At 43.0% G+C, this 17,107-nt stretch overlaps 1 protein-coding gene across 1 annotated transcript; it reads left to right on the top strand.

Annotated features, from left to right (window-relative positions):
* The first annotated feature begins 889 nt into the window (after positions 1-889).
* On the top strand, positions 890-16,461 carry LOC102306431. Its single transcript, XM_042217169.1, has 8 exons — positions 890-1,145; positions 6,047-6,261; positions 6,861-7,132; positions 10,181-10,294; positions 10,878-11,019; positions 12,090-12,179; positions 15,483-15,511; positions 16,102-16,461. The coding sequence occupies exons 1-8, from the start codon at positions 1,081-1,083 to the stop codon at positions 16,378-16,380; spliced, it is 1,206 nt and encodes a 401-aa protein (XP_042073103.1). The 5' UTR covers positions 890-1,080; the 3' UTR covers positions 16,381-16,461.
* Positions 16,462-17,107: the final 646 nt, after the last annotated feature.

The raw sequence follows: 17,107 nt of genomic DNA, 5'->3' as shown, positions 1-17,107 counted from the left end.
CTGTCCACTTCCTGCTGTGACAAAACAAATTTCCCACGTGTGGGACTAATAAAGGTTATCTTATCTTATCTTATCTTATCAAAAAAACCCGATTCACTTTGGTGAGTGACTCATTCAAACTCGATTCAGTGAAAAGAATCGAATTTACCATCACTAATTACCAGAACTCTTTCTAGAATTTTACACGTTTCTCATGTCGTTTCACTGGTCTGGCCCAATTAATGTCAAAGTCGCTTGTATGCTGCCCATGGTGTGAAATGAGTTTGACATACCTGCATTATGGGCTTGCTCTATTCAAATATAATCCAATAGAGCCATCTAGTGGCCACACAGGTCAATAGCAGGATAGACATGGTGTTCACGCGCCTCCACAAAGTAATTAAGCTAGCCACTAGTTATGCACCTAATATAAACATCACATGGAGGTCATAATAAACTGGTAAAGACTATTAAAAGTCTACACTACAAGAAATTGGGCCAAATTACACATAGGAAAGTGTCGTGATTAATTACCATGAGGAGAACAAAAACACCCTAAAGTCCATATCACACTACAATCTCCATACTTGCAACTCTGAAATATTCATGAGAAGGGTGCACGATCAAGAACTATACAGGTAAATGAATAAATCACATTTCTCTGCTACAGTCCACTTCAGCATCCCCTCAGGCACTGGCACAGCTATATGACTATACAGAAAATTATTCTGACCCTGAAACAATTGTGATCAAACAATGAACCTGGTATCAAAATATTGATCCAATTTAGATCCCGAATATGCTTTAACTTTAGTGAGCGAATTCTAGTGAATATATGATAATAGGTTCTTCATATTCTTATATTAGGTAACTTAAAGGCCATTGTGAGGAGAAACTACTCTGGGCTGATGGTCCAAAAAGATTTCAGGACTCAGCAGGTACCTTAAATCAAATTGCTTAAATATCTGCTGCAACAGAGTGAATCTTCAAATCTTGGTTTCAGAATTTTTATTGTTCTGAATCCAAGACCGCACACACTTTGAAATTTTCCATGTTTTGGTACATTACCACCAAAACTTCAGTGTATTTTATTGGGATTTTATGTTCCAGCTTACATCCATCTTTGAACCTGAAGTGGAAACTGAATCTGGAAACATTTCCTACAGGTAATCATTCTGCATAAAAATTTCTATCACATTATTTTGACAGCTACAAGTAATAGTCTTCCAAATTAAGTACAATACTTAGAAATACTACTTTCATGCTATATGACACTGCTGGAGCTCATCAGGTCTCAGCTTGTGTCCAAATGGTGAGGTAGTCTCTCCGGACCCCACAGTTATCTGCTGGTGGTTCTCTGCTTTTTTTAATGAGGGATTCATGACCAGTCCCATGAGATGCTGTGTAAAACACCTTTAGAGTATAAAATTAATTTTTAAAATGCTCAATTAATGAGAAGTAAAAGGTGGTGAAAGGAGTAGTAGCCAGAAAAAAGATACAGCTCTTTTACACGGACCTTTTTTATTCTAAAACTGTTCCAGACAGCAGTGTTGTAGACAGCATTTGTAAGCACTGCAATTTTGAGTTTTCTTATCACCGGAGTGCTTCAAACCTGAAATATCACTTTAATGCTTTACACACTATTGATGCCAGAAAACCACCCACCCAAACAAGCAGTTGCGGAAGTTTTCGAAAGACTATGTTAGATGCAGCATGTGGGAGCAGTATAGCAAGACAGCAGGACAAGCTAACATTCGCCATAGCGAAGTGGTTATCTACAAACTGCAGGCTGATTAGGCTCATTCCAATCACCATCTGCACCATCCATCCATCGTCATCCGCTTTGTCCGGGGTCGGGTCGCGGGGGCAGCAGCCTAAGCAAAGAGGCCCAGACCTCCCTCTCCCCAGCCACCTCCTCCAGCTTATCCGGGGGAATACCAAGGCGTTCCCAGGCCAGCCGAGAGATATAATCTCTCCAGCGTGTCCTGGGTCTGCCCCGGGGCCTCCTCCCGGTGGGACATGCCTGGAACACCTCACCCAGGAGGCGCCCAGGGGGCATCCTTGTCAGATGCCCGAACCACCTCAGCTGGCTCCTTTCGATGTGGAGCAGCAGCTGCTCTACTCTGAGCCCCTCCCGGATGGCCGAACTTCTCACCCTATCTCTAAGGGAGAGGCCAGCCACCCTTCGGAGGAAGCTCATTTCTGCCGCTTGTATCCGCGATCTCGTTCTTTCGGTCACTACCCACAGCTCGTGGCCATAGGTGAGGGTAGGGACGTAGATCGACCGGTAAATTGAGAGCTTCGCTTTTACACTCAGCTCCCTCTTCACCACGACGGACCGGTGCAGCGTCCGCATTACTGCAGCTGCAGCCCCAATCCGTCTGTCGATCTCCGGCTCCCTTCTCCCATCACTCGCGAACAAGACCCCGAGATACTTGAACTCCTCCACTTGGGGCAGGAACTCATCCCCGACCCGGAGTGGGCACTCCACCCTTTTCCGGCTGAGAACCATGGCCTCAGATTTGGAGGTGCTGATCCTCATTCCCGCTGCTTCACACTCGGCTGCGAACCGTTCCAGTGCGAGCTGGAGGCCCTCACCCGATGAAGCCAACAGAACCACATCATCTGCAAAAATCAGAGATGAGATTCTGAGGCCACCAAAGCGAAAGCCCTCCGCCACTTGGCTGCGCCTAGAAATCCTGTCCATAAAAATTATGAACAGAACCGGAGACAAAGGGCAGCCCTGGCGGAGCCCATCACCCACCGGGAACGAGTCCGACTTATTGCCGGCAATGCGAACCAAGCTCTTGCAACGGTTGTATAGGGATCGAATGGCCCGTAGCAATGGGCCAGACACCCCATATTCCCGCAACACCTCCCACAGGACACCCCGAGGGACACGGTCGAATGCCTTCTCCAAGTCCACAAAACACATGTAGACTGGTTGGGCAAACTCCCATGCACCCTCAAGTATCCTGGAGAGGATAAAGAGCTGGTCCAGTGTTCCGCGACCAGGACGAAAACCGCATTGTTCCTCCTGTATCCGAGGTTCGACTAACGGACGAACTCTCCTTTCCAGCACCCTGGCATAGACTTTCCCAGGGAGGCTGAGGAGTGTGATCCCCCTGTAGTTGGAACACACCCTCCGGTCCCCTTTCTTAAAGATGGGGACCACCACCCCGGTCTGCCAGTCCACAGGTACTGCCCCTGATCTCCACGCAACATTGCAGAGGCGTGTCAACCAGGACAGCCCTACAACGTCCAGAGCCTTCAGGAACTCGGGGCGGACCTCATCAACACCAGGGGCTCTGCCACCAAGGAGTTGTTTAACTGCCTCAGTGACCTCGCCCCCGGAAATTGGCGGGTCATTCCCCTCATCCCCAGACTCTGCTTCCTCCTCGGAAGACGTGTCAGTGGGATTAAGGAGGTCCTCGAAGTATTCCTTCCACCGCCTGACAATTTTCTCAGTCGACGTCAGCAGCGCTCCGCCAGCACTATACACAGTGCAGGTAGAGCACCGCTTTCCCCTCCTGAGACGTCTGACGGTTTGCCAGAATCTCTTCGAGGCAGTCCGAAAGTCTTTTTCCATGGCCTCTCCGAACTCCTCCCACACCCGAGTTTTTGCTTCAGCCACTGCCCGAGCCGCATTCCGCTTGGCCTGTCGATACCTGTCGGCTGCCTCCGGAGTCCCACAGGCTAACCAAGCCCGATAGGACTCCTTCTTCAGCCTGGTGGCTCCCTTCACCTCTGGTGTCCACCATTTGGTTCGGGGATTACCACCACGGCAGGCACCAACCACCTTGCGGCCGCAGCTCAATGCAGCAGCTTCGGCAATGGAGACGCTGAACATGGTCCATTCGGACTCAATGTCCCCAGTCTCCCTCGGAATGCTGTTGAAGCTCTGCCGGAGGTGTGCGTTGAAGATCTCGCGGACTGGGGCCTCTGCTAGACGTTCCCAGCACACCCTCACTACGCGTTTAGGTGCACCAGGTCTGTCCAGCGTCCTCCCCCGCCACCTGATCCAACTCACCACCAGGTGGTGATCAGTTGACAGCTCAGCCCCTCTCTTTACCCGAGTGTCCAGAACATATGGTCGCAGGTCTGCTGATACGATTACAAAATCGATCATCGACCTACGGCCTAGAGCGTCCTGGTGCCACGTGCACTTATGGACACTCTTATGTTCGAACAGGGTGTTCGTTATGGCCAAACTGTGGTTAGCACAGAAGTCCAATAACAGAGCACCGCTCGGGTTCAGATCAGGGAGGCCGTTCCTCCCAATCACGCCCCTCCAGGTCTCGCTGTCGTTACCCACGTGAGCATTGAAGTCTCCCAGCAGGACAACAGAGTCTCCAGGTGGAGCACCCTCCAGCACCCCCCCAGGGACTCTAAGAAGGCTGGGTACTCTGAACTGCCACTCGGCGCATAAGCGCAGATGACAGTCAGGACCCGTTCCCCGACCCTAAGGCGCAGGGAACAAACCCTCTCGTCCACCGGGAAAAACCCCAACGTACCGGCAGCAAGCCGAGGGGATATTAGGATACCCACCCCAGCCCGCCGCCTCTCACCAGGGGCAACTCCAGACTGAGACAGAGTCCAGCCCCTCTCCAGGAGACTGGTTCCAGAGCCCAAGCCATGTGTAGAGGTGAGCCCGACTATATCTAGCCGGTACCTCTCAACCTCACGCACTAACTCAGGCTCCTTCCCCACCAGAGAGGTGACATTCCATGTCCCTATTGCCAGTCTTGGCAGCCGGGGGTCAGTCCGCCAGGGCCTCCGCTCCTGGCCGCCACCCGACACACAATGCACCCGACCCCTATGGCGCCTCCTGCGGGTGGTGGGCCTGCGGGAGGATGGGCCCATGTCTCCTCTTCGGGCTGTGCCCGGCCGGGCCCCATGGACTAAGGCCCGGCCACCAGACGCTCGCCCTCGGGCACCCTCCCCGGGCCTGGCTCCAGGGCGGGGCCCCGGTAACCCTATCCCGGGCAGGGTAAACTGTTCCCTCGGTGTCCTTTTCATAAGGGTCTTATGAATCGCTCTTTGTCTGGTCCCTCACCCAGGGCCAATTTGCCATGGGAGACCCTACCAGGGGGCAAAAGCCCCCAGACAACATAGCCCCTGGGATCCCAGGGACACACAAACCCCTCCACCACGATAAGGTAGTGATTCAAGGACCTTGAATTTGCCATTTGCACCTGTTGGCAAATGGCTTGCCTTGCATATAAGACCAGTGCTCTCAATGAGTCTATGCCAGATCTTCTGCTAACCTGTGTTAGTGTGAGGCCAGTTAGTGTGTTCTTGAGCATCATATCTCAAATATTGAAGGCATGATTACACTGTGACAAGCTGATATTCCTGGGCTTGAGACAGCTGTGCAACAATGGTGCACAGCTGCACTGCTTCAGGACAGTAAAGCAGCAACACTGATCATTTTATTAAAGATGAAAGAATTTGGACAGTTTTTAACTCTCAGTGACGCCGCAGTGTTGATTTGACTTTGGGACGTGAAGTAGGTGGATTTTTGGACCCAGATTGCTCCGCAAGGCTCCTGACTACAGTAGCTGTAATGCTCCGACAATCCATCAAGCAGTGCAGCTTCGTAGCTTACCAAAGTCTTAATTAAAACATTTTTTGACAGATTTTTGAGCGCTGTGTACCACATAAAATCGATTCGAGGTCAGTAAGCACAACCAGAATTCATACGTAAGGCGCACCGGCTTACAAGCTGCACTGTTGAGTTTTGTGAAAATTTAAGCATTTCAAGTGCACATTATATTCCAGAAAATACGGTATAATAAGTTCATAATATACTACTTTTGAATTCATTATTGAATGTTGCTTTGACAATGCAGTTAATCACAAAGAATCATGAGATTAATCACTCTTTAAAAATGTAAATGCTGCCCAGCACTAATATCTAGAAATGTCTAAACCTCTAAAGTTGCACTGATTTATTCAAATAGCCAGTGCAGCAACAGTAGATAGAACATCTACTGACTGTGTGCTACAGTATTTTACTTCCATGCATCTATTTCCCTCTTCTTTCTTCATTTCTTTTTTCCCACAGATTCAAGTGTCCTGGTTTGGGTCTCTTCCAGTGTTCTCTGACTGGACTGGTGTTTGACATGACTCAGGAGGTGGAAGTTCTGTACAGGATTATCCAGTGGGATCAGAGTATCCTCCAATCAACTGGAAAGACGGCAGCAGGGCCGCTGTTTGAGATAAAGGGCTGTGAGGATGCAATTCGTCAACTCCACTTCCCACATTGTGAAACAGATCAAGGTGAACAAATTACTGTACTGACTGCAAAGTTCCACTCTGAAGAGCTTTTATTTTCAAAGGTCATGGTTGCAGACTTGGGAACAGAAAAACAACAAAACACTATTACAGCAGTGCTTATTCTGAAATTGATCCACAATTAAAAACTCGGTCTCTTTAAGAAGCTCTTTTAATACTGACCTGTTGTCAGTTAACCTGGTTAACTACATGGTGCTCCAGCTGTTTCTTTTTAAGAACCACGTACTTTTCCAAACCTTTTGACATGTGCCATTGCCATCAAATTGAAAATGAGCCAATCTTTTTCATGAAACAGTAAAATGTCTAAACATTTGAGATGTTTTGTAGCTCTAGAGTATGGAACCCCGCAAGGGCAAAACCTTTGCGAGTTCATCTTCACTTTTTTTCCTCCAGTGTCGCTTGCGGGGCTCCGTACTGGAGATCTGGGTTTGTATTTTTTGTAGAATAAAATTATCCAACTGAGAAAAAAATCTAACCTAGCAACACATAAAGCCAATTATTGTTCAAATTATAGACAGTTGTGCTTAGCCATTTCCTCAGAATTAGATTTGAACAAGTGACAAAAACTGTCTCTGTTTTCACAGCTGTGCTCTCTGATGACTTGCTGTCTGTCATCAACTTCTCCGATGATGGATTTAGCGTCCTACAGCCACTGAAGATCACAGATACTCATGTGATTGTAGAAGTCTCCCACCTCTCTGCCTTTGGGCTTATCTGGGATTTCATAAAGAGGTTTTTGACCATAAAGAATCCAGTTAAGGGCCAAGTTTTACTGTTTGTCAGAGCAACACCGATGGGAGCACAGACACAAAACCTTGATGTTTTTCTCCTGCCATGCAACGTCCCTCTGCACGAGGTAAAGTTGGATCAAATGCTATATCTTCATCGCTTTCAATACTTTTAGTGCAAGCTAAATATAATGTCAAAACAAAAGTGCTTTTATTAATGGGTATGAATGAGGTTAGGTGTATAAAGTGCTTTGTGTGTCAAGTTAAAAGTGAGATATAAAAATCAGTCCATTTACTTTCTTTTTTTCCCTGAGGTGTATGAAGGAAGTTGAACACAGCTAAGCTTTCATTATGTTAGATGGCTGAGCAAAACCCCAAACACCAGCTGGAGATGACGAGTATCACGCATCTTTCTGTGTTCAGCTGCACTTTGTTTTATGCTGTTCACATGTTCACATTTCATTTGTCTTCAGACTCTTTTTCATACATGATGATTTTGGGAGCTACTCCAGTATACCTTGAGATTGTGATGTTACAATTGGCATCCACTAGGAGAGCGTTCTTCAAGCAAATATTTGACTTGAATGGAAGCCCCTGACTCTGGCAGAATTTAGAATTTTGAGGATGAAATTATTGTGAGTGATAAAAAATTAATTGCTGCGTGCAAGAAATGTATTTCAGTGTTTGCTATTATCCATAACCAGAGATGGGCAGTAACGCGTTACAAGTAACGCGTTACTGTAATCTGATTACTTTTTTCAATTAACGAGTAAAGTAAGGGATTACTATTGCAAAAACGGTAATTAGATTACCGTTACTTTCCCGTAGGAACGCTGCGTTACTGCGTTACTAAAACCGTGATTTTCCTGCGAGAATGTCTCACGACAGTGACGTAAGCGAGTGCGCCGTTAGTGACAACAGCTGTGTGCAGATCAACAATGGATCACATATCGATTGTGGGAGAGAGTATGAGCGTGCAGCGTTTAAAGCGTGGAAGTACTGACCTTACTTTGAGTTTGATTCCATAAAAAGTGACAAAAACATTAGCGTCCATCGTGCGTGGGAAGAAAACTTCTTTTTACAGCGAAAAAACCCCCTAAACTTCCAAGCAAGAACCGAGTGCGCAACGACGTAATGGGAAACTCACAGAGAAAGTCGCGGATTCTTCAACTGACCGCGGCACACCTGCACCAGGGTAACCCTCCGCCTACCGTAGTCCTGCTTTACAGGTGAAAATAGAGCAACAGGACCGCTGAGTCTTTGACTTTATTTATTTTCTGCTGTGTTTTACTTGCATCTATTTGAAAGACTGAGTGTAAACACAAAAAATATTTTATTTTATGTGCTGGAATGTGCAGAAAATAGCTTTAAATGTTAAACTAATTTATTCAAGTCAGAGAATGTTGCATATTAAGTTTTTTCTTGATGCATAAAGTTAAAAGATTAAAACTGATAAAACAAATTAAAAAAAGAGACTTTTCCATTTGATTACATTTTGTATGATGGATTATGTGGAAAAGTAGAATTGGGCTGAAAGATCTATCGCTTTATCACCTCTTCAGGTTGTAAATCGTGTTTTTAAAAAGTAACTAAGTAACTAAGTAATTAATTACTTTTGAAAATAAGTAATCAGTAAAGTAACGTAATTACTTTTTTGGGGAAGTAATCAGTAATTAGTTACTGATTACTTTTTTCAAGTAACTTGACCAACACTGTCCATAACACATACAATAACAGTCCCTCTCGTGCAGTCACAGACTTGGATGCAACAATTCTGATTTGCTGTTTTGGTCTCCAATCAGCTCTCTAGCTACTGCATTCCAGGAACACTGTCCAAAGTGTAGCTAAATCCAGTGGAGAATTAAACCAACAATGGTCCTAAAAATTATATATTTAAAAAAAAAAAAATTAATCATACTAACCAAAAATGGATTTAGCTACAACCAAAACAGCCAATCAATTTTTGCATCCAAATCTGTGATTGGTTGGTTTTGTGGCACATTTATAACAATGTACAGAAAGAGTTGTGCGTGCAGGGAGCAGAGATGTTGACAGCGGGAGCGACACACTGAGAGCAAGTCTGCAGATGACTGTGAGCACACAGAGCAGAGATCTGAGCAAGAGCAAATACCAACAATTGACCGAAAGGGGCTGTGTGTGTATATGTTTAATAGCAAACACTGAAATACATTTCTTGTATGCAGCAAAGAATTTTGTTCATTCAAATTAAACTTTCCTTTGCTCAAAATAATTTTCTTCTCAAAATGTAACATTTGTATTTGCAAAAATTATTTACATGCACTCAGAATAGAGGCACAAAATAACGCCATACTCAACGGAATGGTTGAGATGTTTGTGCATTTCAAAATTGTGTACTAAACTCTATTTAGTATTTATACTAATCACTAAAATGTACTTTGTGCGCATACACACTTATGAGATGTAAAATTGTAATGAAATACAAAACTGAAAATTGTTTAATTTTCAGTTTTGTATTACATCGATACAAAAGGTTACATTACTGATGTTACATCATCAGTGATGTAACCTGGGTTCATAAGTGGTTCCGGGTCTTTCAACAATCAGGCCCCTTCTCCCAGGTGACCCAGCTAGGGTTGATCAAGCCCCAGCTTGTGTCCAGGTAGCTCTACCCTACATGCCACGCCTCTCTTCTTTTGATCCACAACCACCTCGATGCCGCTTCTGCTGCGTTGGTGGCCAATTTGATGGCCCTCTGCTGGGATCTCCCTTTGCACAGGGCTTTTGGACAGCAGCTTAGAATGTGCTCCAAGGTTCCTCTCTTCTGACAGAGGATGCAACCTGGTGTCTCCACCTTCCCCCATAGTTTAACATGAAATTTAAAAAAAACAAAAAAACATTACAAAATGGTGAGGAAATAATTTGGGGAATCTGAGCATCCGTAGGTCAGTAAATAAAGAAAGAGACAATTCTTTCCAGTTATATCGCTGAGCACACTCACAGAGCTGTTTATTTTCAAAGGTTATGGTTGTGTATTAGAGCTCAGAAACTTTCAAATGGAATCATTTAAACATTAAAAATATTTTATTTTTGTTATTTTATTCTTGTGATGTTGAAAGTGATCTGATTTCTGATGTGTCACTTGGCCTCTACTGAAAATTAAGCCTCTAAATAAAATGTTCTGGTGTCTCCTTAAGGTGAAAGCACAGCATCCACACTCTGTTTACATCCCGGTGCCTTCCAACTGTAAACTCATCAAAAATGAGACTTACACTGTTCTCTGTCCAACAGCCAGGAAAATCCAACCCAAGGTAAATATTATACAAGAAAAATGACTAGTGCTACCTGTACTACTGTAGAGAACAGGATACCAGTTCTTCCTGGAGGATGTTGAATTCAAATATAAACAGAGATGGGAGGCATTTTAATAGCTTTGTTTTTCATACTCATCTGATACAGAAAGAGAAATAAGAGAACACTGAATTCTCTCTTTAGCAATAAAACATAAAGCTTTGTAGGTTGAGCTGCTAAACATGACAAAATATATCAACCATCAAGAAGAATCAAACTCCTGTGTTTGAAAAAAATCTGACATCCTTAAACTCCAAAACAGTTTTGCTGTAGACTGATATGCTGAATGAAAGTCATTTTCTAGTGTTAAGATAAATTTGATGCAAGTACTAGAAGACATTTTACTGGCCTATTAGTTAATTAACCCACAAACAGAGTAAGGGATCATGTAGAACTGTCACCTGTTCAAAATGGACACGCATATACTGAGTAGGAACCATGACTGAAATAGAGGCCCCTGGTGATCCACTGTGAATGGTAACCTTGCTAAAGCTTAATAAACGTGCCATGGATAAAGGCATTGACCTCGATTCTTGTTTTCAGAAAGCTGAATTTGACATGGAGTTTGGACCAAACTACTATGCAACATTTGAGATCCGTTTTAATGTAAACACAGAAGAAGTCACTGTAACAGTTCAAGACCAAACCAATGAAGAAGTCTGGGAGCATGACATTGATATGGCAGGTAAAGTCTTTATCCTGCAGCAACATCATTTTCTCTCATAGTGTCCAATACTATAGAAATAAAAAGAAGACTCCTCATATTCTCTGTAGCTCTTCATGAAAAATGGAAATGACAGGGCGATTGGAGTGGCAGGATGGTCACTCAGCTACACCAATTGAACTAAAATTAATACTGAATCAGTGTTAATGTTGCCAAAACAATATTGAAATGTAGTTTCCTCTGGTACCCTCCCCAGTTGGATCAGGAGTAACATATTGAATCCATGGCTGTCTTAGTGGTGTCCAGAAAATGATCTGGGAAACTTTCTAGGGAAAGCCTGGTGATATCAGGAGAGACGGCATCCATTACACTTGGAATAGAGAAGCTGTCATTGATAGGAATTTTGCCAAATTTATTAAACCCCCAAGACATGACAATTCAGAGCTGTAACCAGGAGGCAGATTTTTGTTTTAGATTACGTATTAATGTAGCAATAATTAAGCCATTACCTAAAGGGGTTTAATTTGACACAGGTGTCTAATTAATTATACATGATGAGTTTCAAAACATATGAGTGTACAGTGTTCATCACAGTTATAAATGATCTGCTGTCCTGTGGAACCAGTTCCCAGTTTGGACTCCCTACTTTTAAGAATAGGCTTAAAACTTTAATTTTTGATAAAGCTCCTTTAGTTTTCACTGTAACTAAGAGATCCATTGATGCTCTGAGCTTTTCTTATTTACTACACTATGTGTTTATTCGCCAACTCTGCATTTAATCAAGAATCGCCAATTAACCTAACCTCACTAACTACGCTTTTGGACGTTGGGAGAAGCTGGAGTCCCCAGAGAGAACCCACACAAACATGGGGCAAACATGCAAACTTCACACCGAAAGGCCTCGGCCAAGTGGAAACAAATTCAGGCTGTGAGACAACAGTGCTAATGACCACACCAACATGCTTTAATATCTGTCTCTTTTTCACAGTGTGTCTTTTGTCCTGTCTTCCTCCCCTCACCCCTACTAATGTTTGTTCACTCTTCTTGTCAGACCCACCCTAATTGTCTTCACCTGTCTCAATCACTTTCAGCTGTGCCTCCTTCTCCACCTGTCTCCTGTAGCAGTTGTCAGACGCTTCACCAGAAGAGTGTACCGCAAAGCAGGATGTTGCCTCATCCAGGTAACTTCGGGGTTGTCCGTACTATGGAAGTAGTTTGCAATTTATCAGGGTAAATATTAGTGATGGGCAGGTGAAGCTTCATGAAGCACTGAAGCTTTTCATCCAATTGGTTCATCCCAGCGCAAAGCTTCTTGAAGCTTCATTTGCTCTAGTAGGACACCTACTGGACGTATAAATATTAGTTGGCATGAATTTGAAGAGTGTGGCATTTTGCACACAGCCTGTAAATGTCAACAACAAAAGGAGTGTGTAAAACATGTATATTGTAGTGATGGCAGTACACTGTGTATATTTATACTAGCAGTATGGAAAATGATTGTTTGGAAATGCTTAAAATGGAAATGATCATTTACTGTGAGGTGAGGTGTGGTTGGGGTGTGGACAGTGGTTGTGCTTTTGTAACGTTGAGGTATGGACAGCTACACACTGAGGCTTTGAGCCTCAGTCCTGCCTGTTCACATTTTATTCTGTAAAAACTAAAAAAAAAATTATGGCCTTTTTAGTGGGGAGAACATAGCTAGGATTTAATGATTTAACAAATCTTTTGAATCCTTTGTCCTCCACAATGCTAAATGGCTGGGAGTCCTCAATCACCATGCTAACCAGGTCTTCATCTATTTGAGATTGTTCTCCTGAGGAAAGACAATAAAGACAAAGCACAAATATAAATATCACACACGTAACTTATAACAGTTGTATAATATTGTTATATCATTTAGTAACATTACTGCATCCTATATTATCATTGCATTTGATGGCTCACCTGGTCTTGCTCCACAATCGGTGTTCCCCTTATTCTCATGCAAAGCTCTGTAGTGCCTAAGCATGGATGAGGTGTTGTTGTTATATCCCAGCTCCCTGGCACATAGCAAACACTTCACCTTGTACAAAAGTCAAGACAGCTCAACATAAATTGTATTGCACCATCAGTGTTATGAAAATACATCTTCTGTAGAAATTTACATACCTTGTTGGGAGGAATAAAATCACAATGTTCCCACACAGGGGAGGACATCCTCCTCTTCTTAGCTGGCTCCATTCTCTCCTGACTTTCTCTCCTCACTCTCATAAACCTCCAAACTGTCTCCAAACTCTCACTAACCGCAACTCTCCATCAAACACCCACATTTTGAATGAAGTCTGAGGGGTTTATATCGCTGTCATATCTCGCGGCAAAGTTCGAACCACTTCATGAACCAGTCACGTGGTACAGCCGGGCAGCGAGGCATCGGACGTCATCATTTTCAGCTCCTCCCATAAATGAAGCAAGCCTCGATACGCGCATCGCGGGAACGCTCCCTCAATTACTCGACACAAGCTTCGAAGCCTCGATACAGAACGTCACATCACTAGTAAATATCCACGTTAACTCATTTTGTGAGCCTAACCAGCTCTGGAGCAGGTTTGGTTTCAAATAAGAAGTCAGCAGATATAAAATCAATGCTTACTGACCAATCAGTAACATCACCGTTCCTCGAGGATTTCTAAGACCCCTGCTGGGAGAGTACGAGGGTTGAAAGTTCTTCCGTTGCATCTAAAGTCGTTTTGTTTTCCTGATTTTTAGATGCAACTTTATTCAAAGTCAAAGTAAACTTTGTGATCTCTCCCATATACAGTACAGTATGCATAAAGATGAGATCATGAGGTTCCAGTTTAATTCAGTGCAAAAGACGAACAATAAATATAAGTTTTATTTATTATTCATTGATTTATACTTTTTTTTTCTTTTTTGCAGCAAGCGATTTTCCAACAATGTTATCATTCTATAAGCACTTTTGTCTGATCTTAAGACACGACACATACACTGCAGTTGTTAACATCATATCAAAGCTGCATGTGTCAAAGTCTGTGTGGCAGACCGTGGGAAGTGGGGAATGAGGACCCAGATGCAGGATTCTTAATGATGAGCAGTGTGTTTATTTACAGTGATGTAAACAGTTCACACAAAAAAAACCCTGTGCTCTTCCCTGATTCCCGTGCCGTGTCTTCTTCCCAATTGCCTCACGTTCTCCGCTCCCGTGTGTCTGCACTCCCAGTGCTTGCTGCTCTCGGGCTTCCTACGCTCCTCCTGGGGGGAAACAATAGACTGTGGGCATACACCAACTTAGACTTTGCTCTCAAGACACTGACATGGAGTCTCTCACAATCATCCCACATCACACTCTTAAATAGCTCCCCCGATGAGCCTGATCAGCGGCAGGTGTGTGGCATGGTCTTCAGGTGTGGCCAGCGCCCTAGCAGGGCCACACCCACCAGGCCTGCAGGTGCCTGTCACCCAGCCTACAGGAAACAGCTGCACACACTACTCTCTCATCCTTAAATAAATATGAGTCTGCAGCTGAGATAATACAAAATAAAACTCACAGGATCGGTTATGTCCAGAGTTTTGGGTGTGCTCCATAAAGAGAGTCAACTGTGAGTCAGTTACCACGGTAACAGTCTCTGTGACCTAAACCTGCTCGTTTGCAGGTTTCCCTCTGACTACTCTCCTCCTGCTACACCTGAACCAGCTGACTGACACTTATAAAATCCTATAGCAGAGCAGATTAATTTACATTATTTTAAACTTTTTTAAAAACATTGAAATCCCAGTTATATCATAGTTTGCTATTTTTTATATTTATTTACCATGAGTCAATTTACAATCAATTCTAAATATAAAAGGATGGACACAGTGACTACATTGCAGTTTTTATTATCAATATCTAAAAAAAACTGTGGACAGTAGTGATCTGTTATGATCATCACACTGAAAACAGTTCTATATTTGACTATAACTGACTGCGAGGTTAGTTTCATAATCATTAACATGCCAGTGTTCAGTGATCAGTGGACCTTGATTATGTCAAATAACATTTTATGAGGTACAGTGTTTGAAATTCAAGTCTGAACCAATAGTACATAATAGGACATCCATGTAGTTGTAAAAGCACGATCATATATTAAGTAATCTGAGGTATTCAGAATACGTTACTCTCATTGAGTAACGTAATGGAATACGTTACAAAATACATTTGGGGCATGTATTATGTAATCTGTAGTGGAATACATTTTAAAAGTAACCTTCCAAACACTGCCCACACATACCAATCATACGAACCACATCAGAAAGTGTGATCTGAAACTGTCCTTGGTCCACTGCCTGTTACAAGAAATTTGCACAATTCAAAACTTAAAAAGCAAAAACACAAACAAAAAAGTCTGTAAGATTCCATTTTGACTCTTTTCTGTTTTATAGCAGCAAAAATATATTTCAGGACTTGTAAATTTTTGTTTGTATTGTCTTTTCCTTTTTTATTTCAGGTTCTCCAGAGGTGAATGTCACACCAAAGGTGAGTTTTAAGCTCTGTTAGCCTGCCCACTATTGCTGCTCTTCTGTGTGTTGATTTGATTTTTTACCCTGGCTCCCCCGTTATTGTTGTTTCTGTGTTTGCAGTGTCATATCTGTTGACCTAAGAATATTTCCATGCTTCAAAGTAATAATTACTGTGGATGGAAATAATAGATGGAATAATGTTTTTATTGCAAAAGTGGTCATGAATTAGACCCAGTAATCAGGTCAAGACTGCAGAACAGTGGGAAAGCTAATCAGTGGCAAGAACGAGTCAAGGAGCTGGACTCCTGCGGCAATGAACAGCCAGGACGAGTGACATGCTTCCTCCTTGCTCTAGAATCTAGAGCAAGGAGGAAGCATGTCACTCGTCTAGATACTGGACTCCAGTCTAGATACTGGAGTCCAGTATCTAGACTCCAGTATCTAACTGGAGATTAGGAAAAGGCCAACACAGATCAATTACAAATAACATATTTTTGTGGATGATGGGATGAAGTCCCTTCTGAACTGTTACAAAGTTACATTAACATAATATTGCCTAAATTTAAGTAACATGGAAAATAACTAACACTAAACTCTGATTTTTAGCTGAAAGTTTCAACTGAGCTTCTCGAGATCCTGAATGATTTAGATGATGGGGACTTTGACACCTTTAAGTGGCACCTCAAGTCTGAGCTGTGGAAAAACATCAAGCCCATCCAAGAAAACAAGCTTACGAAGGCAGAGCGGCATGCAATGGTGGATCTCATGGTGCAGAAGTATGAGATAAGCGGAGCTGTAGAAGTGATGGAGAGCGTTTTATTGAAGATCAGCAGGAATGACCTGGTGGAAAAGTTAAGACTCTTAACTGTGGATACACCAATCTGACATTTAGATCACAAGTCCACATTCCATATTGTAACATTAATCTGACACTCTTCAGGTCTATGAGAAATATTTGACGTATATGTAAGTGGAAGTTTTCCATTTAATAAAGCCTGCAGACAAGCGGTGAGCGATAGCTAACATTCTTTAATCGAAACACAAAAACGTAAACCAAGCTTGGTGAGAGAATGCATCATCGCGGAGCAGAAGATCAGCAGAGTCTCTCCTGAGCCTAGCATGGCTCTCAGTTAAATACCTCCTACAGGAACAAAAGGCAGTACATAGCTGTTTCACACCTTAAGGTTCACACTCCCTTGCTACCTCCCAGAGTCTCAAAGAGACAAAGATTCTCCCTGTGGAGTGGTCTGCTTCCCTCAACTTCCTTACCAGACCCCCACCATCTGTCTAACTGCATGAGTTTGAGACTTGCTAAAATCCATTGGCACCAAGGCATTATACAATAAAATAATGTGAATGATACATAAGTGAAATAAATTCTTCCACAGTATATAGAATAGAATAGAATACTTTTATTTGTCAATTTCTTCAAATGTACTTGCCATACAAAGGAATTGAAATTACGTTTCACACTGTCCCATGCGTAGGCATTGACAACAATAAGGTGCAGATGCACAACAAAAACAATAACAGCCCTGACAATAAGGTAATAAATAGTAATATAATAATATAAATAGTGCTAAAAGAATACTAAAAATATATATATAGCAGC

This window comes from Haplochromis burtoni, unplaced genomic scaffold, assembly GCF_018398535.1.
Source record: "Haplochromis burtoni strain Fernald_Lab_line unplaced genomic scaffold, NCSU_Asbu1 Contig_1651, whole genome shotgun sequence".
In the NCBI taxonomy this organism is placed as follows: domain Eukaryota; kingdom Metazoa; phylum Chordata; class Actinopteri; order Cichliformes; family Cichlidae; genus Haplochromis; species Haplochromis burtoni.
The sequence above is the reverse complement of the archived record's forward strand: the minus strand, read 5'-3'. Positions and strand labels throughout refer to the sequence as shown.